The sequence below is a fragment of the Python bivittatus genome, unplaced genomic scaffold (assembly GCF_059951505.1).
Source record: "Python bivittatus isolate LINGU-HERP-01145 unplaced genomic scaffold, Pbiv_v1 ctg000020_np1212, whole genome shotgun sequence".
In the NCBI taxonomy this organism is placed as follows: Eukaryota; Metazoa; Chordata; class Lepidosauria; order Squamata; family Pythonidae; genus Python; species Python bivittatus.
The window spans coordinates 18,248,962-18,273,049 of record NW_028277030.1 but is presented as its reverse complement, the minus strand read 5'-3'; the positions used below and the strand labels follow the sequence as shown (position 1 = coordinate 18,273,049).

The 24,088-nt window shown below is 38.7% G+C and overlaps 1 protein-coding gene across 1 annotated transcript in view; it reads right to left on the bottom strand.

The window, feature by feature from the left end:
• The window catches only part of ATP7B (ATPase copper transporting beta), a 25,817-nt gene extending 1,729 nt beyond the window's left edge, over positions 1-24,088 (bottom strand). The window contains exons 1-19 of the mRNA XM_025170279.2: positions 23,617-24,088; positions 20,169-21,393; positions 18,556-18,798; positions 17,970-18,133; positions 17,020-17,181; positions 16,367-16,443; positions 15,598-15,772; positions 15,203-15,436; positions 12,422-12,513; positions 10,622-10,749; positions 9,455-9,609; positions 7,675-7,809; positions 6,257-6,451; positions 5,051-5,236; positions 3,592-3,793; positions 2,161-2,307; positions 1,670-1,812; positions 281-484; positions 60-177 (exon numbers count right to left, since the gene is read on the bottom strand). Coding sequence (XP_025026047.1) covers positions 60-177; positions 281-484; positions 1,670-1,812; positions 2,161-2,307; positions 3,592-3,793; positions 5,051-5,236; positions 6,257-6,451; positions 7,675-7,809; positions 9,455-9,609; positions 10,622-10,749; positions 12,422-12,513; positions 15,203-15,436; positions 15,598-15,772; positions 16,367-16,443; positions 17,020-17,181; positions 17,970-18,133; positions 18,556-18,798; positions 20,169-21,393; positions 23,617-23,838 — 4,207 coding nt within the window. The 5' untranslated portion in view covers positions 23,839-24,088. The remainder of the gene's footprint in view (positions 1-59; positions 178-280; positions 485-1,669; positions 1,813-2,160; positions 2,308-3,591; positions 3,794-5,050; positions 5,237-6,256; positions 6,452-7,674; positions 7,810-9,454; positions 9,610-10,621; positions 10,750-12,421; positions 12,514-15,202; positions 15,437-15,597; positions 15,773-16,366; positions 16,444-17,019; positions 17,182-17,969; positions 18,134-18,555; positions 18,799-20,168; positions 21,394-23,616) is intronic.

The window sequence follows — 24,088 nt, the reverse complement described above, 5'->3', positions numbered from 1 at the left end:
ATCTCTTGCTTACCTTCCACCAGCCCATCTGCTTGAGAATCATAGTAGGAATAATTTACCTGCTGCAATGGGTATCCCAATGAGATTGTATATTAAGGCCAGGATTAGATTTATTTGGATTCTTTTCATTGTCTTCCTGGATAGATGGATACTTGCAACCACATCAAGCAAATTATTCTGTACCAAAAAAAGGAAGGGATTTTTTTTCCTCCCAACTTCTCAAAAGGTCCCAGGAATCTCCCGTACCTCCCCATCACCACTTAACATTTTGTAAGCTCACGTGAATCAGCACAACATCTGCTGCTTCAATGGCAACATCTGTGCCTGTTCCAATAGCAATGCCAACATCAGCCTGGGCCAGCGCAGGTGAGTCATTGACCCCATCTCCAACCATGGCAACTTTTCTTCCAAAGGTTTGGAGCTCCTGGACCTTGGCTACTTTGTGAGATGGGAGAACCTCAGCAAATACTTTTCTGATCCCAACCTAGATACAGAAAGATGCCATTTGTTTGAATCTATGTATTTTTATAAAATAGTCTATTGGGAAAAAATAGCATTAAAACTGGGTCTAGAGCTCTTCTGAATTTTTTCCAAAGTAGCCAGAGAAATGTGAAGGCAAGAGCTGACATTCAGTGGCATACCATCCCTAAACCCACTGTTGGCATAAAGCCATCATGACTACTTCTAAACATCCAATCTTCTTTTCAGAAATAGGAAAGGCATTAATATTAGCTTCTCAAAAGCTTTGGATGGGTGAGGAAGGAGGGAAAGGCAGAAATAATAAGTACCATAAAAGCTATAGATTTGTAAGAGGCTGACTGTTTTTAAACTTTGTTATGTAAAATATTGCCACATGTACCGAATGATCCACATAGAACCATACACATCTTAACACAGATGCACAAGGACAACTCAGTACTCAGCTTTAGATTCTGTACTGGATGGTCTTGTTCTCTTTTGAAATCTGGTAACTCTAGGCATGGAGGAAATGACCCATACCAGGGCTGCCATCTACAGGAAGACTTTACGCTTAGCTTCTCGGCTTCTCTGTCCAGTTGCTTGGAAGATAACTGACAGAATCTATTATCTGGACTAGGAATTACCAATCTAGGCCCTCCCAAATTTTTTGGATTACAGTCCCCATAAACTTCATTGCAGTGCTGCCTGGAAGTGACAGGAAGTGAACTCCAAAACATCTTGAGAGTACCAGGTTGCACGACCCTAGATCAGATTGACAGGCTAGAATGAGGATACTAAATCCCCATGTAGTAGCAACCTTAATGGGAGACCTTGAGTCAGTCTCCACCCTGCCTCACAGAACTTTTTTGGCGGACTAAAAAGATTGGGGGGAACACATCATGTTATATTCCTGACTTATCTTGAGGTACAGTAGGATAACGTATTATCACGCATCTTTCATTATTGCATTATAAACTCTCTCAATTTTATTCTACTGAAGCCAGCATTGCTTGTTTCTGTTCATTGCGCCATTCAGCCTGTTAATTGGTTCAATCCAAGTTTGGTGTCATGTGGTATCAACTTTGCAGGATGCACATTACTTTTATACACAATGAGAATCTCCAAGAAATGTGAAAGCCATGCTCACCTTCTCAATGAGCCAAACAAATGTTAATAATTCTCTTGCATACCTTTTGACAAGGAACCATACCTGAGTTGCAATTGCTTTGGCTGTTTTCCTATTGTCTCCCGTAATAAGCACCACATCCACTCCCATATTCTGCAATATGTGCATTGCTAAAGCTGCCTCTGGCTTGACTGTGTCTGCTATTGCCATCATGCCACAAAGTACACCTACAAAAAAACATATCTTTACTTACACTTATAAGATCTGTGTGATGGGCTCTCTCTGGGCAGCCATACTATAACCTTCCCTACCCTAGTGTCCACCAGAGGTCCTGGACTTTATCTCCTCTAATTTTCCCACCCAGCATACCCAGTGGTGATGTTACAAGAAAGAATTAGGGAAGCTAATGCTCAATGCATCTAGAGGGCACTAGCTCGGGGAAAGCTTTTACAATGCCACAGTTCCTTTATTTTGAATTTTTAGCTGTAGAGCTGAGCAACATCCCATTAGCACAGCTTTGTCCATCTTTCAGAAGTCAAGCTATTTCTTCCTCTAGTCCTGATAGGTCAGCCTACCATTTATGGCCACCAGAATAGCTGTGTGTCCTTTCATTTCATGGCCTCTCATGGCCTCATGAACATCACTGGAGACATGCAGGCCATTCCGCCTCATCCATTCCCGATTCCCAATCAGCACTGAATAAGTATGAGAGACTGCAGTATCTGTCAGACATAAGAATACAGAACTGTGAGAATTTTATAAGACTTTTACAAGCTACAGGGAAGGCTTTCTTAAGAACTTACGTTCCAACCTGCTTACTTAATAGGTATCAATCTATATAACTAGATAGGTATGGTAAAATATCAGTTTCCTTGTTCTGGTAAGCCAATTCAGGATATGCCTCAAAACTTTCAAGATGTTATGAGAAGTACAATGTTGTGGAACTAGATTTGTAGGAGATCCTTTTACAGCTTGACAATGCTTAAAACCAGGTAGGAAAGAGTACACAAAACAAATATCTAAAAAAAAAAAAAAAAAGTTACTCCCTGACTACAGGGAACCAGGAACTAGGAAAAAAACTGACTTCCAGAAAGAAGGGACTAGACTTTGCAAGTCAAAAGGGAACTGTGATGGAAAACAGAGTACATATTATCAGATCATTCAGACCAAGCTAAGGCAAACTTCTTTCACTTGGAACTGCACAGAATCTCTGGCATTAAGATATCACTGTACAGTCCTGGACTTCTACCTTGCCAATAAAACAAAGGGGGGATTTGCTGCATAAGTGCTTCTTTCTGACAGGGCAGTTTGGTGCCTTTCTGCGCTGTGGCAGGAACATGAAGATGGCAGCAACTCTTGAGACTTGGCTGGACGGCCTAGGTTGCTCAGTCCCTCAACTTACACAAGCTGGAGACATTTCATTTAGGAATATTCTTTCATTTAGTTCTCCCTCTGTGGGTTATTCACATTACTTCAACCTTTTTGCAAACTGATTCCTATGGGCCTTAAGAGGTTTTATGTTGAATGCAACACACTCTAAGGTTTTTTTTTTTAAAAAACTTTCCTAAACACCATCTGTTATCAATTAGATGACTTACTAAATCTAAATCAGTGCTCCTTTGGGTCTTCTTTTCGTTAGAGGCCTGTTGCTTGCTAAATCTGAAGTTGCTGAACTGATCAGAGCACTCCATTATCCAAGCTTAAAAAGTTGCCTCGGAGGCTTTTATGATGTCTTCCTCATTTAAGAAACTTAAGAATCCCCTCATTGTTGTTTTCAGTGTCTAATCTTGACGTATTTTCCCATCACTTCCATATTTCTCCAGAAAAGATTAAATCAGGAAAGAAAGATGGCATAGCTGCACAATACCCTTTGATTGGTAGAGCACTTGAGCAGTGCTTTAATGTCTTCAATTAGGAACACAGTCAACATGGGGTGGCTGGACCTACTGTAACTTAGGTCATTCCTTAAGCAAGCCTCCCCCATTTATAAATAGCACCTTGCTTACCCCTTACTTTGGGGATTGGAGTCTGAGAACGCTGATCTTTAACACCATTATCAAGGCCATCAATATGAGAGCTGAGACTGGTCACATCCTGCTGAACCTCGTCACCCAATATGGTTTCAATGCTGCTAACATTACAGCTTATTCCACATCCAGAAACTGTCTGAAAATCTTTACAGCATCCAAGGATCTCTGTGCCAAGTTCCTGCAAAATATATATTTTAAATATCACTTTGAAGCAGCAAAATGCTTCATTTTCATGCATAAATAGAAGCATTTAAAACCATAAGCAGTTTTCAAAAGCTTTTCTGAAATGGTGATACGCAAAGTGCATGAAATTAATACCATATGTAGCTATTTTCTGGAAGAATAGCTTCCCCAAATTTAAACTTGAAAAGCATATACAAAATGAAATAAGCGCACTTTAAATTCAAATTATGTGTCCCACTATACTACCTTAATTTTAAATCAAATTAGTACTACAAACTGGCTTCGAAGAATATTTTACAATTCAAAATAGAGTTTCTCACAGCTATTCTGAAACCTTGGCTTAGATGTCATGAATTTCCTCAAAGTAAAGTAGCCCTTTTCGTTTTCAGAGAAAAGTAGCTATATCTTTGGGGAATGTTTGACTTGCTTACGTCTATTTGACGGTACTGAGAAGTGATGGCCCTTCTAAGGTTACTGTATTAGGTTCTTGGAAGCCCAGCCAGGATGGTCAATGGTGAGCAATGCTGGGAATTCTGGTTCTGCCATTTTTAGAGAGCTAGGGATTGCCCCTCTCCATTTTAGATCAAGCTTGTACACAAGAGATACACTGGTTTGACAACTTTGTCCCCTCAAGGACTGAAATATTCTAGTCCCTCTTGCTTCAGGCTACTACCCTGAGCCAGCTAAAGGGGAATTGGGTGGGAGTTCATGTCCAACTGGTGCCCTGTGCAGCCACCTATTCCTGGCTCCACTCAGCTCAGGAGTGATGCTTAAGTCTGAAAAAAGGGGAGGCCCGCACTTGGTGAGATACACAACAATCTAGCCATGAACTAGGATGGCAGGACTCCCTACACTTATTTCAGGGTCATTATAGTCGGGCAGGCATAGAAACCAACTGAGCAGGTTCCCACAGCTTCAGCTGGAGGTAGGCTGCCATGGCCATAAGAAGGGAGCTTCCTCATGTAGTGGTACTGGCTCTGAAGAACCTGATCCTAGGAAAAAGCATTACTATTTTTCCAAAGAGCTGAGGAGAAACTTTAAACTGAGAGGGTTCAATTTTCTGATATTAGTTCTCACTATAAGACATCAATGTGGCTCCTTCTGCTCTTTGACCATGCCTCTTTCAAGACATTTTATGCAACTTAAGATGTTTTAAATAAGACTTAACAATTAAACCATCTTATGGCTTGTCATATACCAAGACAGAACTTTCTACCCGAAGCAGGACTGAATGTCAATGAAAAGAACATACCTCTTTGCAATATTGAGTGACAGCCATTCCTAAAGGATGCTCACTGCTAGCTTCGGCAGTCCCAACAAGAACAAGGAACTTCTTCAGAGGCAGGGTAGCTTCTCTGTCTCCTAGCAAGAGAACGCGGGTGACTCTGGGAACACCGTAAGTCAGGGTTCCTGTTTTGTCAAACATCACTGTCTTCACCTGGAAGAAGTCATATTGGCAAGTGATGGCTTTGACTGCTAATTTGACACATCCAGAGTTTAGTTCCTTTAGGATAGAGAGGATAGGATTGCTCACAGAGTAGGGCATATTATGTCAGAAAAGCTGCCCCAGGCTTGGCAGTATGGTGCCATCTTTCTTTCTTGGGAAAGGGACCAGCTGCCTGTTTTTAGAGATGGCAAAAACATATGCATAATGGGAATTTCAAAAGTGCCCTCTTAGATTAATTTTTTGACACACAAACAAAATATCAAATATTTTTTGAATACTAAAACATGTAAGCAGCAATTCAAAATCCAGTACTTCTCCCTTATCTAATGTCCTTTAGGGAGAGATTTACATAGTTTGTACATTTCTTCTGAGTACCACAATGGAAAATTGATTTATTTGTCCTATTTCCAAAATCTAAAGTTATCATCCTCTAATATTCCCTCAATGTTGAGCATTTTTTTTTTTATTAAGTAAATTTTCAATTTTTCCTATTTTTTGTTAGGTAGTCTCTTTCAGGTCAAACTTGACTCATGGATACATCCATGTGGTTTTCTTGGCAACATACAGAAATAGTTTGTCCCAGCCTTCTTCTAAGAAGTATATGGTTTTGTTAGGGCCATTAATAATATTATCTGACAGATCTGCTAATGTCTTAAATGCAAGTCAATCTCTGCATTTAAGTCTGACAAAGTTTCACATTTTGGTCCTTCACTGCTCAACTGGATGTCAAGGACAGGAGCAGAATAATTATTTCTCTCTCTGAAGACCAAGAACTGGAACTATTCCCTATGTAAAACCTGAATTCTGGCCATCTGAATTAAGTTGCACATTAAAGCTGCAATTGTTAGCCCTGGAACCATTCTAGTGTTTACTGATCAGTAGGCATGCAAAGGAACACACTGTAAGCCTGCTTTCTGGTTTGTTTAAAAAGACAGTGGCATAGGCTATAATCATTTGCTTCCAGTTTAGGGCTAATAACAACAGTCATGAGTTAGCAATGATAGTATTAACCTTGTGTGCCATTTCCAGGGGCTTCCCACCTTTGATGAGAATACCATTCTGAGCAGCAACTCCAGTGCCCACCATCACAGCAGTTGGAGTAGCCAGGCCCAAAGAACAAGGACATGCAATGCACAGCACAGTGATGGAGGTCTGGAAGGCAAACCGTAGGATAATTTCGGGTTTTGAGATGTGCTTGCTGTGATTCTAGAAATAAAGCAAGAAATATTTACTTGCAAGAGATATCTAGTTATTAGCAATCTTTTATATTAGCAATATTACACACACATATGCTCTCACACACCTTTATGCTGTTCATTCAAGGACAAATCGCTATATGTGAAAATTTAGTCCCTCCACCAATTAGCACACCCAGAACTATAAATTTATTTAGGTTGCAACTGTTTCAAAATACTCTTCCAAATAAGAATATTCTATCTATCAATTGTATTTAATTGCCTAGTCAGAATACATTATCTTCTCCTAATAGTTAAATCTGATGATTTCCATTTTGCTCCTGTCCTTAGTTATCCTGCTCAACAGCTGCTCTTCTTCTTCAGCAGCATTTTGGGCATTTGAAGACAGACAGATAAATAATTTGGGACACTGCAAGATGGCTAAGATCCAAAGATTTCCTCATCTTCTTTAATTTCATGATTGCTGTTCTGTTTGGCAGCCCAAACTAAACAAGGCTCTGTAACTGTATAGTAACACTAGAACTAAAACTTCTGCTTTTGCACAAATGATATTTGGCAATTGATCAGATTAATTTACATTTACCCACTATATTAATGTGAGGGAGAGAGAGAACAAATGCATGTCTTGACACTGAGATGCTATGATAACTGGGTAGAAGTAAAAAAAAAAAAGTTCAACTGGATTTTTTTTGCATTTCATACCCCAGTGTGATAGCTAAGATATTGAGAAGCCTCCTTTTGATCCCCATTGAAATGTAAAAAAACCTCTGCATTGGAAACCAGGATGGAAAAAAAAAAATTGAATACCTTTTCAGATTTGAGAGATAAATGTGACAGATGTCTACATCCTGGATTTCATACTGAATCTGGAACCACTGAACTGGGTTTCCTGGTAAACTTAAATGTATGTTCCAACTTTCACAAAAATACTTTTGAATAATTGCAAAAAAAAAAAAAAAGGTACAGGTATACAAATGTACAACATACACATGTGCAAACCTCTGGGCTGTTCATTGCTAGCTAATTCTTCTTGGGTATTCTCAACTTATTTATACCTTTTATACTCTCCTACCACAATACCCCCATAAGAAGTCACCCTGAAAAGTTATGTTTTGCTATTGTTCACTTGCAATTTTTATTAATGCATGTTAAAGCCACTTTGAAAAATGTTTGTCTGGATATAGGTATAGGTAGGATATAAGTAATTACAATAATTAAATAAACAGTACTTACAGGAAAATATTTCAGCACAACATCAAATTGTATAAACCCAATTACAATCCATGTTATCAGTGTTGCTGTTGAAATTATTATGATAAATGGGACAAAATAACCACTAAATCTGTCAGCCAGTTGCTGGATGGGTGCCTGCAAGTCAGAAAACAATAGCTTCTTACTGGTGCACAATACAAAAAAGATACATAAACTTAACTAATCAAGTCTTTTAGAAATACATCTGGTTGAGAGAAATACAGGTTTCTCTCCATATCTCTCACCTACTTAAATCCCCTGATTAAAATACCATTTGTGAATTAAGTGAAGGTTGAGTTGCCTCTTGAAGGTGTGAGCTGAACTGGACATTTAAAACCAGAAGCTGCCTTACCAAATATAAAATGAGACTTTCTTTCCACATGTGTGTGTGTGTGTGTGTGTGTGCATGCACAAAAGTGCTTTGCTATTTTTCTTCTCAATCAGACTCCTGTAACAAGACTGAGCTCAGCTAGGAATAAAGCATTTGGACCTGTGAGAGGCGTGATGGACAGCCATACAGCAACCATGGATGGGATTTAGTTCTCGTTATCCATGTGACCTTCTTATGTTCATAAACTGATACTTGGGAGCAAACTGAAAGAATTTAAAAAAATAATTTGTGGTTTTACTAGTTTGCTTCAAAACAAATAGTTTTGGGTTGGCGGGGGTGGGGACTGACAAGTTTCAGACCAGATCCATGATTTGTTCTAACCATGTGTATGCATAAACCCTTGGGTTCATGCAGCCCACTAAGTCAAAGCCTAAACACATTCCAACTTATTACAGTGAGTAAACCCAGTTTCTCTTAAATCCAAACTGAAGGCAGGACTTCTATGCCTACTTTACATGTAGTAGCTGACAATGGAGGCACCCAAACAGACATAGCTCTCCCATGCCCTCCAGCACAAATCTTCTAATGCTGAAGAGTAGAACCCATTGAGTCATCATTCCAATCCCATGGAGAACAGATGTTTTGTCAATTACTACACTATGGAGAAAACACAGCCTCTCATTTCAGGAGAAGTACTAATTTGTAGAAAGATTTTTGGATCTAGCTCAACTTCTGGGTAACCATGAAATATAGAGGCGGGATAAAAAAAATCTAAAAAAAAAATACTATTATTATTGTGCAACAAAAGCAGCAGTCTGAAGAAATGCTTTTAGCCTCCTACTGAAAGCAAGAGGATTTACTTCCAAGGAAGTATGTTCAGGACTGTAAAGACTAGAGCAATCTATAAAAGGTGTTTCAACCAATAGTGCTCAGTGATAATGTCCCTGGCTCAGCAGTTGCAACTGCACATGATCTTTCTGCAGTAAGATCATAAAGGCCTTCTGGAGTCTCCTATCTCTTGGCCCGTGCTAACACATGCTTTCCTTACCAGTTCCCTGGCCCAGCAGGACTGACTAGTCCACAGAAGACCATGTAGGCCATCTCATCCAACACGATTTAACACAGTTGGCTTAAGGACATATTGTGAACTGAGCACAGAAAATAAATAGGATTCAGAAATCAAGTAGGCAAGCCTAAATGGACTAGATTTAGAATGGTCTTCCTAAACCAGGTGCCCCCCAAATGCTAGCAGAAGCTGGAATTCAGGGACCCAGATGGGGAAGAATGGGGATGGGGAAAGAACTTTGAGAAATATTTTAGGACAGTGGGTTTTAGTTTCATACAAGGGCTTTGGAGTAGGCTCCAGTAATTTGAACACCCAGATGAGCATATCAATTCAAAAGCCCCCTCTCCCCCAGCACTTTGTTTTACCTTTGACATCTGAGCTTCTTCAACTAGTTTCACAATTTGTGCCAGGGTGGTATCAGAACCAACATGAGTTGCATTTACAAGCACAGAGCCATGTGCATTGAGAGAACCTGCAATAACTGTGCTGCCAGGTTTTTTAGTGACTGGCATGGCTTCTCCTATAAATAAAATAAGTAAATCCACTAACATGTTTTAATAGCATTTCACACATATAGTGGCAGTTACAAAAAATTAGAGGTACATTAAGATATACTCTCAATTTTTAAGAAAGCCACACCTCAGTGCAAAGTAACAAGATCAAGGTGCAGATGAACTGCAAACCGCTCTTTGGTGAAATCGAATCCTAGCCAGCCAACAATAATTCTTTGTTCTCTTTTTCTGCTATTTTCTTCCCCATAGCAACCTTGCATTGCATTCTTAACAGCTAAGCCACTCAAGCAGCAAAATGCAACCCTTCATCCAGAAACCGATAAAATGAACTCGTTTCCTTTCCAAAATGACTTTATTAAATTGTTTCTGCCATTTATCAGGAAAATAAATTTGAATTCCAAGGAATGCCTTCAAATATATCTTCTGCATAGTGAATTGGGAATCAAGAGCTCTGGACCAAAGGAATGGAGGGCAGAGCAGAGGAGGAGGGAAAAATGTTTGCTAATGTAGATCACTTTGTTATTTCACCCAGTTATTCATAGGACCCAACAGTGTTCATCTGGGGCTAAAGGGTTCCCCGTCCCAATTTCCATTCCCTTCAGGCACCAAAACTGCTGGGATTCTTTCCAGATAAAATTTGGGCCATATGTGGCTGATGCAACACAGAGAGAAGTCCAACCAGAAGTAAAACTGCCTTCAGACTGAGATGAGTCACATGTTGTTTTCTTGGAATGAAACAGAAGTGGTTCATCTTTCTAGCTTCTGGGATCTTCTTTCACTTCCCACTCTACCCTAAACCCTTGGACTTCCAACATCATTCCCCCATTCAAGTACTAACCTGGGCTTATCCAGTTTAGCCTTCTAATCAATCAAGGTCAGATAGATGTTACCTTTTTGGATGCTACCTAGCCCTGATTTATTTCATCTCCCCCCAATCTACCTGCATCTCAACAACTCTTTGATAGAGAGATCAATGCTTTAGAAAGGTAAATTATTTATTCTTTAAAAATAAGGAATTACCAGTTATAAGAGATTCATCGGCCATAGAATTGCCTTCAATCACTTTTCCATCAACTGGAAATTTCCCACCAGGGACCACCTTTACAATATCTCCACGCTGAACTAGTTCAACGGGAATTTGCTCTTCCCTGTAAGACAGAATGCAGAGTTAAAATTCAATGCAACTTTTTTTCCAGGTCTTGCTTTTTTTCAGACAAAAGAAATTGTGCTATCTTAATAAAGATAAATATCCAGCAATAGAAAAAAACCGCATATGATAAGTAAGATTTTTTTTTAATATTCTAAAACTATGTTTATGTATAGTCATTTGACTGCATATACCAGAAGAGTACAATATTGGACTAAGGCCAAGGATATCAGCTTCATCTCCACCTTCAACTTCAGAAACTCACTGGGTGACTTTGGTCTATTCACTCTCTTTCAGCCCAGCCCACCTCACTGAGCTGTTGGAGGGAAACCTAGAGAAGAAAGTGCTGTGCATATCCACTCAAGCTCTTGGAGGAAAGGCAGCCTTAATCAATTTCACGATGCTGGAAAATCTGAACTCTGTCTGACCATGTAGCACAAGACAACATTGATTGCCCCAATCTAGATCTTACTCAAGTGATATGCAACATTACAAAGCAGATATTGTCTTATCTGTGGTCAGTTGACTTTACAAGAGAGAATAAAACCAAACACAATCATTTCTTTAAATTTTATTTATATTGATTGCATTTATATTCCACTTCTATCCAAATTAATTCTCAGCAATGAGTTAGAATAAATATAAAAGGAAAAAACATGCATAACTTAACACATATACATTTTTAAAATTCAGTCATATCTACATCTACTCCAAAAACTTAAAGTGAAAATTATTAAAATCAAATTTAAATCACATTTTTCTCAGTCTGATATATACAGATATAGTTAGACCCTTTGAGTGTTAAAATTAACCTATTTGTTATAATAAACATATTCCTTGTAATAACAGTTAAATAAAAACTAGCTGGCCTTCCTGGAAAGTCTTTAAGCAAGGAGTAGATAAAGGACATCCTCCACTTATTTTATATGTCCATCTAAACAAAGGCAGAGCTATTCTGATTTAGGTGTCATTGGTGAATGTTTATAGTGAACGTATCAAATATGACCTTCTATACATGTAAAAATCCTACTATACATGTAAACTCTAAATTCATTCAGAAATTTACACATATCTCATTAGAAAATGAAGGAATTAACATTTGGCCCACTAAATAAGAATTATTACCCAAGGTCAGATTTTGTTGCTTGTCAAAGTCCAGTAACTGTTGTTTTAAAATGCGTTACTGCAGTGTTTTTCAAACTTGGCCGTTTTAAGATGTGTGGACTTCAATTCCCAGAATTCCCTAGCCAGCATACTGGCTGGAGAATTCTAGGAGTTGAAGTCCACACATCTTAAAGTTGCCAGCTTTGAAAAACACTACCTTACTGTATCCATACCAATACTAACAGCTGGGGAGAGAATCCCAAAGGCGAAAAAAATGCTTTAGACTTTTTCTTGCCACTGGATGGTGAAGGGGTCATTAATTACAAAGGAGAATTTTGCAGGCACAATTCCACTTAGCTACTTAATCTACATACAGCGGTTCCTAACAGATGGATCAGACATAAAAGAATTATTTAAAACACAGAGCTATGTTACAGTATGCCCTCAAAATCAATTACAATCACCACAGTGCAATTACAGCCACCACTTCCATACTAATTTTCCAAGATATTGGAAGAACTGAAAATATTGCCACATAAAGAAACAAAACATTTGTACCACCAACATACCTGATGATGCAACTGTCAGGTCCAAGCGTCACTACAACAGCTTCTGTAGCTTGCAGAGAAATTAATTTAGCAAGGGCTTCTGATGTTTTACTCTGAAACAGAGACAGATGCCTGAAGCTAGTCTTCATAGTGTACTTGTGCCGCTTCCAGTTGAATTACATATACTGTATTCTAAAAACTTATCACTTTCCACCCTTATTGGTGCAAGAGCAGAGTGGAATGATAGCTATCCTAAAGAGAGGGCTTAGATGCTTGGACTATAGATCCCATTCTATAAGTAGTTATGCACTGTGCAAAAGCATTAGTATTTCACAGAATGGGAGTCAAAAGAGCATTGTGTTTTGAAATACACAAACAAAAGGAAGCCAACCAGCATCTCTGGGAAGCTCCTTTTTCTGACACACCTTTCATCGCTATTGTTAGACTGGATGCCTGTATTAGGATTTCACTTCTTTACTCTTTTTACCTTGTCTATCTGTCATCTGTGGTGACTGCCCATCTCTCTCACCCCCCATTATAAGCACTGCTGCTTTTCTTCCATAGAACAATGGAGCACATAAGACTTACTTCTATGCAGCCGTAGGGTACACTAAATCTGCTTAGGCTCATTAAGCTTGCATCTTTGTGTGCAATCTAAATATACCTTGTAAAAAAGTTTTAAGAAAAGTGAACCATTGCATTCTTTCACCATATTATGCTAAGTTATGACAAATGCATTTGACACATTGTTCGAGCAACTGTATTTGTTCCTTGCTATTATTCTATTAAGGTCTGCTATTAGAGACCTTCACCTGGAATTCATGGGTATTATATCATCACATCCTTGCAACCATCCTGAGAGGTAGCTCGGGCTGATGTGGTCCAGCCAGCCAAGATAATGAGCAAACTTCACGGTCAGTGGAGGATTAAATCCAAGTCAGCTGCTCAACCATACAGACTCAGATCAAAGTTTCTTTGAGTAAATGAGAGTTCAGACAAACAAAATCTGCTGCTCTGAATGCTACTTTCCTTTCAAAACTAAAATGCAGCAGGTGGCTACCAAGGCAAGTGACTTCTTGACGGTGGTGCTTGCTGGTGGAATGTTCCCCCCTAGGGAGGCTCAGCAATATTAAATGATATCATTTGAGTAAAATGCAAAGACTGACCTGCCCTGTTTATCTTTGCCAATTATGCTTATACTGGCTTGCATTTTTCCATCTCTGATTGCTTTTACATGAGTCTTCTGAATGATATTTTTGTCCTACTGTCATTTTAATAGTTGTACGCTGTGCTGAACATTATAAGGATGTGGTGCCAGTTTCTAAGAACATATACCTGCCTCCTTTTTAATTATATCCTCCTTTTGAAGGATAAAGTGGTGGGCAACCTTTTGATGGTGAGCGCCACATTTGTTTGGGGTTTACAGGGGAAGTTGCAGGGGATATGCTGATGGGAAAAATGGATGAGGCCCAGCTTTGTTTATTGACTTATTTCCATTTGTTGCAGTCAAAAGGCAACAGTCAAAAGCACTGAGACTATGCACATGTAATTCTTAAAAAAAATAGAAATTAAAAGTAGAATAAAAGTTAAGGCATTAAAAAAGTCATTACCCAGCCACATTCAACCTTAGTAGTCATTACTTTTAGAGATGGCAAACCGTAGCACGATATTTGCAGCCTTGTAGGTATGGTGCACATCATTTACCAGCAGGTATGTATCATATATAAAAATTGACTACAGGATCCAACTTTGGGTGTTCAGTCAATAGGGTGACAGTAAAATGGTCTATACTGTCCCTAGTGTCATTAAAATAGGTACAGTATAAGTTAACATGGTTAAGTAGAAAGATTCTACTTAATCAGACCCATATAGTTGACATGACTTTTCATTAATATCTTCTGAAAATACCCTGGAGGACACACAGGTTGGGCCACATATTACACATTAAAAAAGTAAGAGCTACAAGGCATTGGACTAGTTTCAATCAACACTCAGCCATGGAAGCTCACTGAGTGACTTTGGCCCAGTTCCTATTTCTCAACACAAACTACCTAACAGGGTTGTTGTTATGGGCAAAACCTGGAAGAGGGAATGCTACCTGAAGGAAAGGCAGCATATAAACCTAATAAACAAACACACACAGTATCAAGGCAGATATAGCAACTAAACATTCATCCTAGTAAACCAATGCAAACAAATTACCTGGAGAACTTGAGGAATCATGGCAGCTTTTTTTAAAGGAAAGGATGAAGAATCTTCCAGCGTGGAAAGAGACGACCGGCTGGTTGTCAGCCAGGCCAGAACCAAGAGCGCATGGGAAGCCCTTTCCCTTCCCCAGTTCCTTCTGTCACCTTCTCCTTTGTCCAACTCTCTCCCTTCTCCTTATCTGCTCAAATGATGCAGGAGAAGGACAAGTCGATTGCAGAGGGCCTAGTCTTGCTTTAGGTTTAAACCTTCCCAAGCTAGAAAAGTGACCTAGATGTTCTCTAGCATAGGTGGGCAATGTGCAGCAATGACTGACACCCCAGTAGGGAACACCTACAAATGCTCCCGTTTTTTAAAACTGGATGTGACTGTAAGGAGTTAAAAATGGCGGAAGCCTCATAAGACATTCCAATCTCTTATATGTGGCTATTGCATGAGACTTCTGTTTTTTACTTCAGATGTAAATCATTAGACTTTAATGCATATCTTCTTTTTTGATGCCCATGACAGCCTATGAAATTGTATGATGATGCCTGCTGCCCTAGAAAGATTGTAGACCCTTGCCATTGAGCCCTTTAGCCCTCAAGAAATACCAACCTTTGCTATGTGTTCTAGCCATCTCCCAAGAGCTATAAATACAAACAGCATTGGAGGGGTGTCAAAAAATGTGATGGGACTCTGTTCAGCCTTTTCAATGACTGCAACCATCAAAATGATACATGAATAGATATAAGCGATTGATGTGGCCAATACTATAAGGACATCCATATTGGCCATTTTATGCTTTAATGACTTGTAGGCTTGGACATAGAAGTACCATCCACCCAGGAACTGGAAGGAAGAGAAAGAGAGAGAAAGAGAGAGAAGCAGTTAGCATTCCATCATGTTTTGTCTAGGTAGCTCAATCAAACCTGTTATTCTTACAGTAAAGATCTATAGCCAATTATATAATAGGAGATGTTAAAAAGAGAGCATTTAAAGAACCTCCGTACCTGAACCAAAGTACAAAGTACAAAGAAGAGAAGGTTTAGAATAGACAGTCCAGGAATCAGGTTTTGCTCCAATACCATTGATCCACGATGGTCATCAATGGGTAATAACATATAAACCATTAAGACCAAAACCGGAATACCAAACACCAGGCTGCATAAGAATGATTTCTTCCATCTGCAAAGGCAGAGAATCCACACTGTTAGAAGATAAGCTTCCCTGGCCACTTGATTGACAAAAGCAAATTATATCACATTTACTCCTGTGGATATCGGTGTCGTCAGATTTGATACAAATGAGCCCTGAACACGGAGGTGTGCTTCCATATTTTATTGCTGCACATGTGTGTGTGGGGCTACAATATCTGGCCTGTAGCAATCTGGATGACCACTAGATGGCAGCAAAAGGTCCCCTGGGTTTTTGCAGCCCAGCTATGATAGCCCATACATGTGCAGAAGTGTGAGACAAAGGAAATCAAAACTCTATAGCAAAAGGCACAGTGTGTATTTGGCCAGTCAGATTAGAAGCAATTTCCAGTTTACAGACTAGACTTTTATTCATGAAGACAGAGCTGTCCCCATTTCTCCTCCCCACCTGCAACTCCATCATAGAGTTGGCAACAAAGAATCCCTCAATCTGGCATGTTTCAGCGATGCATGGGTGTTGCAGGGAGAAGAGAAGGCGTTTTTCAGTGAGCGGACAGTTAACTGGAAAGGAACGTCCCTGGAACATTCATATATAAAATATTCTTTGGTTGGCAGCTATACTTACTGCTGGATCTCCTGTTTATGATCCAAGTTATGATCTTTTGGATCTCTTTTAGCCAAAGATGCTTGAAAACCAATTCCCTTTATAACAAAAAGCAAAGGAAATACACTTACAAATATAAATACAAAGGGTTAATAGGTGATTATGTTACGTGATTATGTTACATTAAAATCATGCTTTATTAATGACCAGAGCCGCTTTTGAAATGAGTGGCAGAACTGCTTTAAAATAGGTAGACATAATTTATGCTCGTGCTGACTGCAGTCTTGCTGACTAGGAATTTTGGAAACTGTAGCCCAGTATATCTGAAAGGTGCTGGTTTAGGGAAGACTACCATATTGATTTGCAACCTACTAAAAAGTGCAAAAGAGCACAGAAGTTGCCAGTGGTCTTCTACAGTAGTATCAGTCACTCCAACCCAGCTGAGATTTACCACTTTCCCAGGACTCTGGAGGCCAGTCCTAGCGGCTGCAGCAGCCTTCCCTAAACATTCCAGAAGTGTGGACTTCAACTTCCAGAATTCTCAGCAATAGCTACACTGGACTGGGAATTCTGAGCATAAAAATCTGGAGTGTGCCTGAATTGGGGAAGATTAAACATAATGTTAATATTAATTAACATAATGGCTCTTAGAAATGCTTGTTTTAATAGCTTACCTCAACAATTTTTACAATGTCTCGAGGACCAATCACTTCAGGATCATAACGAACCTGGGCTTTTGAAGTAGCTAGGACTACAGATGCACTGAGAATGCCAAGGGTTTCAGTAAGCTTCGATTCAATGCTATGAACACATGAACTACAAGTCATCCCTAGGACCTAAGCAAAATTTCAGTTAGTTGTCAGCATAGGAATCTGCTTTGGGGTGTCAAATGGACCATTGCTCCATTGTATCTATATCTCCCATGTAAAAAAAAACAAACATAAAGTTTCATCAGTGTGGCACTTTACATAATTTCCTGCTGTTCCAGATCAAGAAGGCATCTACAGTAGACAGAACATGAAAGGGAAATACAGCCAATGAGAATTCCAAGGATAAACCAGTCTTCCCTAGCCTAGTATTTTCCAGATGTGCTGAACCTCATCACACGCTAGCTGAGAGATGCACTGGCAATATATTCGGGATTCTCAGCTATTATATTTATTTTTCATAAGCAGCTTTGCAACAATTCTTACATGTCCCTCAGTCAATCTTTTTCTTGGGAGCAACTCAGATGCTCACATTTGCCAGCAGTAGCTGGAATAAACATAAATGTAATTCATTCATTGTTCTGGAAACGCAAATCTGTCTAGTTGGCATTATGTTTTAGGACTTGATATTCAAACAAAATTAAAACTACAAACACTGTACAGAGATGTACAGAAAAGTACAGGTATACAAAAATATGGTTTTAATTGCAAAGCCAATTGTGTAACCTGCACTTGAGAGTGTTATTCTTCCTGCTACTTACTTAAAATTTGCTGCTGGAATCTAAAATACAATATTTCAAAAGTCATATGCTTGAACCTAAAAGTGAAACAATCTATTCCTTGTTGAATATTCATATCTGTATTGTTCTGTTTGGGATGAATATGAAGCTTCTAAGAGTTTGTGCTGTGATGCTCACCTTAAGATCTATGTTGCCATCGGCCCCAGGATAATCTTGTAAGATTGAAGCTTCAAAACCCAAGTTCTCAATTAAATGGATTATTTCAAGAGGCTGAATTTTATCTGGCTTATATATTACCTCCACTTTCCCTGCCATCAAGGCAACAAGCACAGAGACTATTCCTGTAAAAACAAAGCTGCATCAGACATATAAAATCCTTCCTGAGTCACATCTAACAGCCTGAACACAATGGTAGCACTCAGTCCAGTTTTAAAGCATGACCTTTATTATTTAATCCAGCTACCATTTTAGGTACCCTGATGAGGAAGTAGATCTTTCTGAAATCTATGTCTTCCCTTCTAAGGAGATATATTTACAAGAATGTCTAACACCAACATCATAGTCGTATTCATGTCACTGCTAAGTACTCAATATTTGAAGCTAGGTTCATTCCAATAGAGTTATTCACATAACAAGATGATGCTAAGATAGCCCTTATGGTTTGGACCAACACCAAGCTATATCTAGATAATAGCAACGGCTGAAAGCCAGTTTCAAAGAAGAACCCAAACAATATAAAGAGAAATGTGCCATGCCATTTTACCATCTTCTTTTTGTAAGTTCTTCTCAATGCTTGAAACACATGATGCACAAGTCATGCCTTTTACAAGCAGGAAACATTTTTCAGTGGCTCTTTCACTGGACAACTTTGGAAAGTTAGCACACAACTTCTTTTTCTGCAAAGATACATCTTCAGATGACAATTCTGGGACTTTATTTTTCAAGGAAACAGACGTTAGCTCACTCAGCTCTGTGCCTCCATCAGTAGGTTTTCCAACTGCTGTATCTAAAATAAGATCAACACTGCATGAATATGCGGAGCAGCAGAAACGTTAGCTAATTAATATCCCAAAAGTATCTTAGGTCACCTTTGGAAGTGTTGCCTTCCTTCCTAGCAGTACTATATTTCTGAAGTTAAATGAAGAATTTTAAACAAATATATGTTGGAATGCAAACCCCAGATGGATTTTAACTTTCAAAAGATGAAAAGTATGGAATCAGGACTGAGAGATTTGAACTATTTAAACATGGATGGGCATTCTTCTTGTGCTGAAGACCACATTCTGTCAGAGGTAATTGATTTGGGGCTGTAGGGTAGAGAGAACAAGCAAGCAGTGGAAAGGAAGAACATCCATTGTCTCTGACGCCTGCCTTCTTCCTCTTTTTGAAAGCTCTTTCTTTTCTTTCCCAAAAAATAAGTTGCAGGGAAAGGACACCTCTTTCTTACGAGACATGTGATTTCTGTCCAAACAAATTGTGAAATGTTTATGCCAGTCAGACTAGTTAGTACTTTGATGGGAGACAACCTGAGAATACTGTACTAGGATTGTAGGTTAAACTGGAAAAGTAATCCTAAAAAAGGCAGTGGCAAACTTCTTCCATGCTATTACCAGGAAAACTTAATGGAAGTGTCCATGAAGTCCCCAGGAGTCAAACTTGACCTAAAATGACTTTTCAAACATTTGTTAAGAGACAACAGAACAAGCTACAATGATCTTATCCTACACATGATGGACTATTCCATCAGCAGCCCAGAATATTATAATTCTGAAATAATGTTGTTGAGTTACAGGTATGGCAATGTAAGGAAGTCTGCGCTGGACATAGTCTTTGCCTGATAGCTTCCTACAAAGTCTGATGGGCTTAAAAACAGTAAGCATAAAATTTAGCTTCTAACTCTTTCCAGACCAACTGAAAGTTAGTTTCTAATTATTTACAGATCATCCAAATATCATTTTTGTCTTCCAAGAAGAGATCTAGCCCTGCAATTAAAAGAAGAATTTAATTCATTATCTCCATGGATGGAACTTATATGCTCCATATTAATGGAAATCAATAGCCACAGTTTCCAAATAAATACCTGGAGCTTAAGGCAGCAATATTTTTCTTCAGGAACATGGCACACCCAGCATTTACGTATTAAAACAGTTCTGTATTTATTTTACCAGTGTACAGAACGTACCAAACTCAAAACATCATTTACACATTTAGGACCTAGGAGCCCTAACCCTAGGCTGGAGCTTATGAGTTTGTGTTCTGAATTTTAACCCAGTCAGAAGCAGTTCAGAACGTCTGGTTATTTAAAATTCATTAGGTCGACACAAGAGTTTTCATGCATCCTGATTCAATAGCAGAAAAAGCTATATCATACAATACCTTTTAGGACAAAAGCATCGAATCCCATGTCTTCTACAGCGGCTCGTAACTCTTCAGAGTTGGTTATAATGGAATTGTAAGATACAACTGCAGTACCTTCAGTTAAAGATACAGAGATGTGCATTACCCCTTTCCTTTGGGATATGGAGCCTTTAATAGAATTTACACAAGAATTGCAGGTCATTCCATCAATTTTAAGGATAGCTGTACTGGATACATTTACCTCCTGTACTTGGGGAAGGTGACTGGAGAAGGTAGGTAAAGAAGATGCAGCATTTGACATAAGTAGTCCATTCTGGCCTTCCAATCCACAAGAAAAAACTAGGTTAAAGTTACCAGGGGGAATGGCTTGGATGGCTTGCTGCAATGTAGATGGAGTGATGAGTTTCTGGTCAAACCACACAGTAATCTTTTTTTGTTCCAGGGATACTCTGGTGTCCTGTACACCAGCCACCTTTGAAATCAAACTTTCAATATTATTGACACAAGATTTGTCATGCATTCCTTCCACTTCTAGCACTGCAACACATGTGCTGGATCCATTCTTGGCCACAGTATTTCTGTCACCATCATGTTCATTGGACATTTTTACATTTATCTGCTGCAAGCGTTCAGCATCAATGAAACCTAGTGCCAGTGGGATTTGCTTATACTTTATGGTGCATTCGTATCCCAGGCTGTCTATGCTATTCTTTAGTTCTTCAGGCTTAATAATAAGGGGATAATAAGCAATGATAGCTTCTTGGTTGTTGAGGGCCACTTTGATTTTCTTCACCCCATGTAATTTCCCAATCTTTTCTTCAATAGTGTGGACACAAGACTGACAGGTCATGCCTTCTATTTTCACCTTAATCACAGCTTCACTGGACCATTGGCTTGAAGACTGAGCTGCCTCTATAACATTGGCCTCAAATCCCAGTTTTTTAATTTCCTGGCAGATCTGCTGAGAGCTTATCTCCAGTCCTAAATATTTTACAATTACATGACTTTGCTCAAGAGATCCTTTGATATCCATGATTCCTGATACCTTGGAAATTTTGTCCTCAATGGATTGGATGCAGTCTTGGCAAGTGATACCCAAAAGATCAATTGTAACTGTGTTTATTGGAGAATAAAGAGGAGGTGAATGATCTGAATCCTCCTCAAAGCTGAGGTTGGTAAAAACAAACTTCTGCTTCATTGCCAAGGCTGATATGCAGGTAGGTGAAAGGTGCTGAGACACAGCCTGAAGTGGACACAGAAAATTTAAAGCAAACATTAATTCTGCTCTTTTAATATATGGGATAAAGTAAGAACAATCTTTTTTGTGCTTGCTATTTATTTGTTAGCAGTTCTATCTTTAGACACTTCTAGAGCTAACAGTTATGAACATACCTATTTGTAGTCTTCAAAAACAACATATTTCTGTGCTCACAAAGAATTGTTTAACTGAGAGATCACTTATTTTCTTCCAAAAGGCCTTACACTTCGTCTAAGCAAGAGCAAGAGACACTGAGACCAAAATACAACTTTCTGATCATTTTGTTAACATATGTCTCAATAAATACTCAGGAAAAAAAGAAAAAGGATTTTTAGAAGTACCATCTAGCAGGCAGTAGCAATAATCTTCAACTTCGTATTTTTAAATATATATATATATATATATATATATATATATATATATATATATTTATATATATTTTAATTAAGCTGGAGAAAAACTTGAAATTGTGTCCAACTCCAAAATAAAATTATTCTATCGATCTAGCCCATAATTCAAGAGCAGCATACACATCTCAACAGGTATAGAGAGCTAAATAAACTGAACACAATGTTTTACAGGTATTTTATATTCATTCTTCTCTAGCCTTTCTCAACCAATAGCCTCCTGCTGTATTCTGTACAAGCCCCAGAATTCCTACCAGTATTGATATTCCAGAGGAGATCTGGGATTAGACTACAGTATAAATGTAACTGAAGGTGATTAGATTAGGAAAAATTAATTAAAATATTATGAAATTCTATGTTGCACTTCATCTGAATTTGTTTTCACAGAGATACATCTTCTACTTCATGGAGCTAAGATTCAGCATTTTCTGCTAGAATCTGAGTTTCTCACCTGTGCTTAAAATTCATACTGATATCTGAAATGCATGTCTCTAGTCAAGTATTTCAGTGGTAAGACTGCAGTCCAAAACATAGCCCCTAGTTCCCATATTGCACTAAGCTACAGTTTTGTTTTTTGCCCAAGCCTCAGTTGCCTGGTTTACAAATTGTGCTGAAGCAGAAACCATGGTTAATAAAACATAAATATACCAAACATGCTAAAATACACTCAGTCAATCAATAACTAGGACTGAACTTTAATGAAATTGGTGAGATCTGTTATTAGTCTGCCACGTCTTTGATATGTCAAAGCATGTCCTATATCTTTACAGTAAACACAGTATAAAATGCTGAACTTCTATTGGCTGAAAAACTGAGACCTCAAATACAGACTTGAGCATGGTTTCAATATGTTAGGTTTATCCACACGTTCCTGTTTAGCAGGCCACTGACTTCAAAGGAGAAATCACAATGGATTAAAAAAAGCCGTACTGACCCACGATGCTGTGAGAAAAAATGGGGTGAGGTGGGGAGATCAAATAGGTATTCTGCCCTAGACTTCTTGGAATCTGTCACAACAAAAAGTAAAGTTTTCTGCTCAAGGCAGACTAACAAGACCAACAAGCAAAACGCCAATTTATTTTGTCAACTGATTTTTTTTATTATCAAGATGTTTCAAGTTAATTTCTTTGAAACAAGTGACAGGAAATACCTATGCTTAAGTCTAAAGTGATAAAACTAGGTACAGACAGGTATTATGTATGATCATCGGCTTTTAAGAAACCTCTAAAATTAACCTACATATCTACAGAACAGTAGCTGCTTACGCTGCTGCAGTTTATTGAACTAAGAATTATTGCTAGTATCAGTTTCCAATAAGGAGCTTATCTATAATTACAATTTGTCTCCCTTTCCAAGCAATTACTATTATTAACACCTTACATACAGTCCATCATCCGATACCCTGTAATAGCCATAAGCAACAGTAACAGCCAGACTGCTGGCTACTGCAGAAATGTTTTTTCTACCAACCAAAAAGGGACCGTCTTTATTTTCTATTCTGGAGGGAGAAAAAAAAGATGCTACTGGCACATACCATAATGTTAGAGCTCTAAGAATACAGAATCCTGCATAAACTGCTACTAAATTGAATGTTTCAAGGGACACTGCTGCATTCTCTCCGTAGGAAGAGAGCTTACGTGCATACCACAACTCATAACTCCACTGAGTCCCATGAGGCTTCTTTCAAGGACATAGATATTGTACTTCAGCCTGAACTTCCCGCAAGCAAAAGCCCAAACACACAGCCCAGTATAAGGTCCAAGCATGTTAATTTGAAACCCTCCGGCCCCTTTACACTGACCTGCATGTCACTGCTGTCCAGTGCTCCTGGCAAGACCCTGGAGGAAACGTCTTTCTTTTTTGGAAACACATCACTAGTTCTCACAAGAGCTCCTTGCTTGCAACATTCATCATCTTGCAACGTGCACTGCTTTTTAGAAGATTGCTCTTTACAGAAATGGACCAGAGTAATATTTTTATGGTTCAGAGCTGTAAATGAGGACTGGCTTGATTTCAGAGACATTTTTTTTTTTGGCTTTCCTATCACCTTATGGTGCTGACAGCCAAATGAAAGAATGCTGGTTGCTTCATTTGGTATTGCAAGAATTCCTCCTCCTCTGCCCTTCCTACTCTCTGGATGGTTAGATGGTTGCGTGAACCTTTAGACTTCTCCCGTACCCATAGATTATGCCTGGCTGTGCATGGTTACAAATAGATTTAATTTTTTTCCCACCCATTGTCAGCCTCGCACTCATTGAAAAATGGCATTTAAT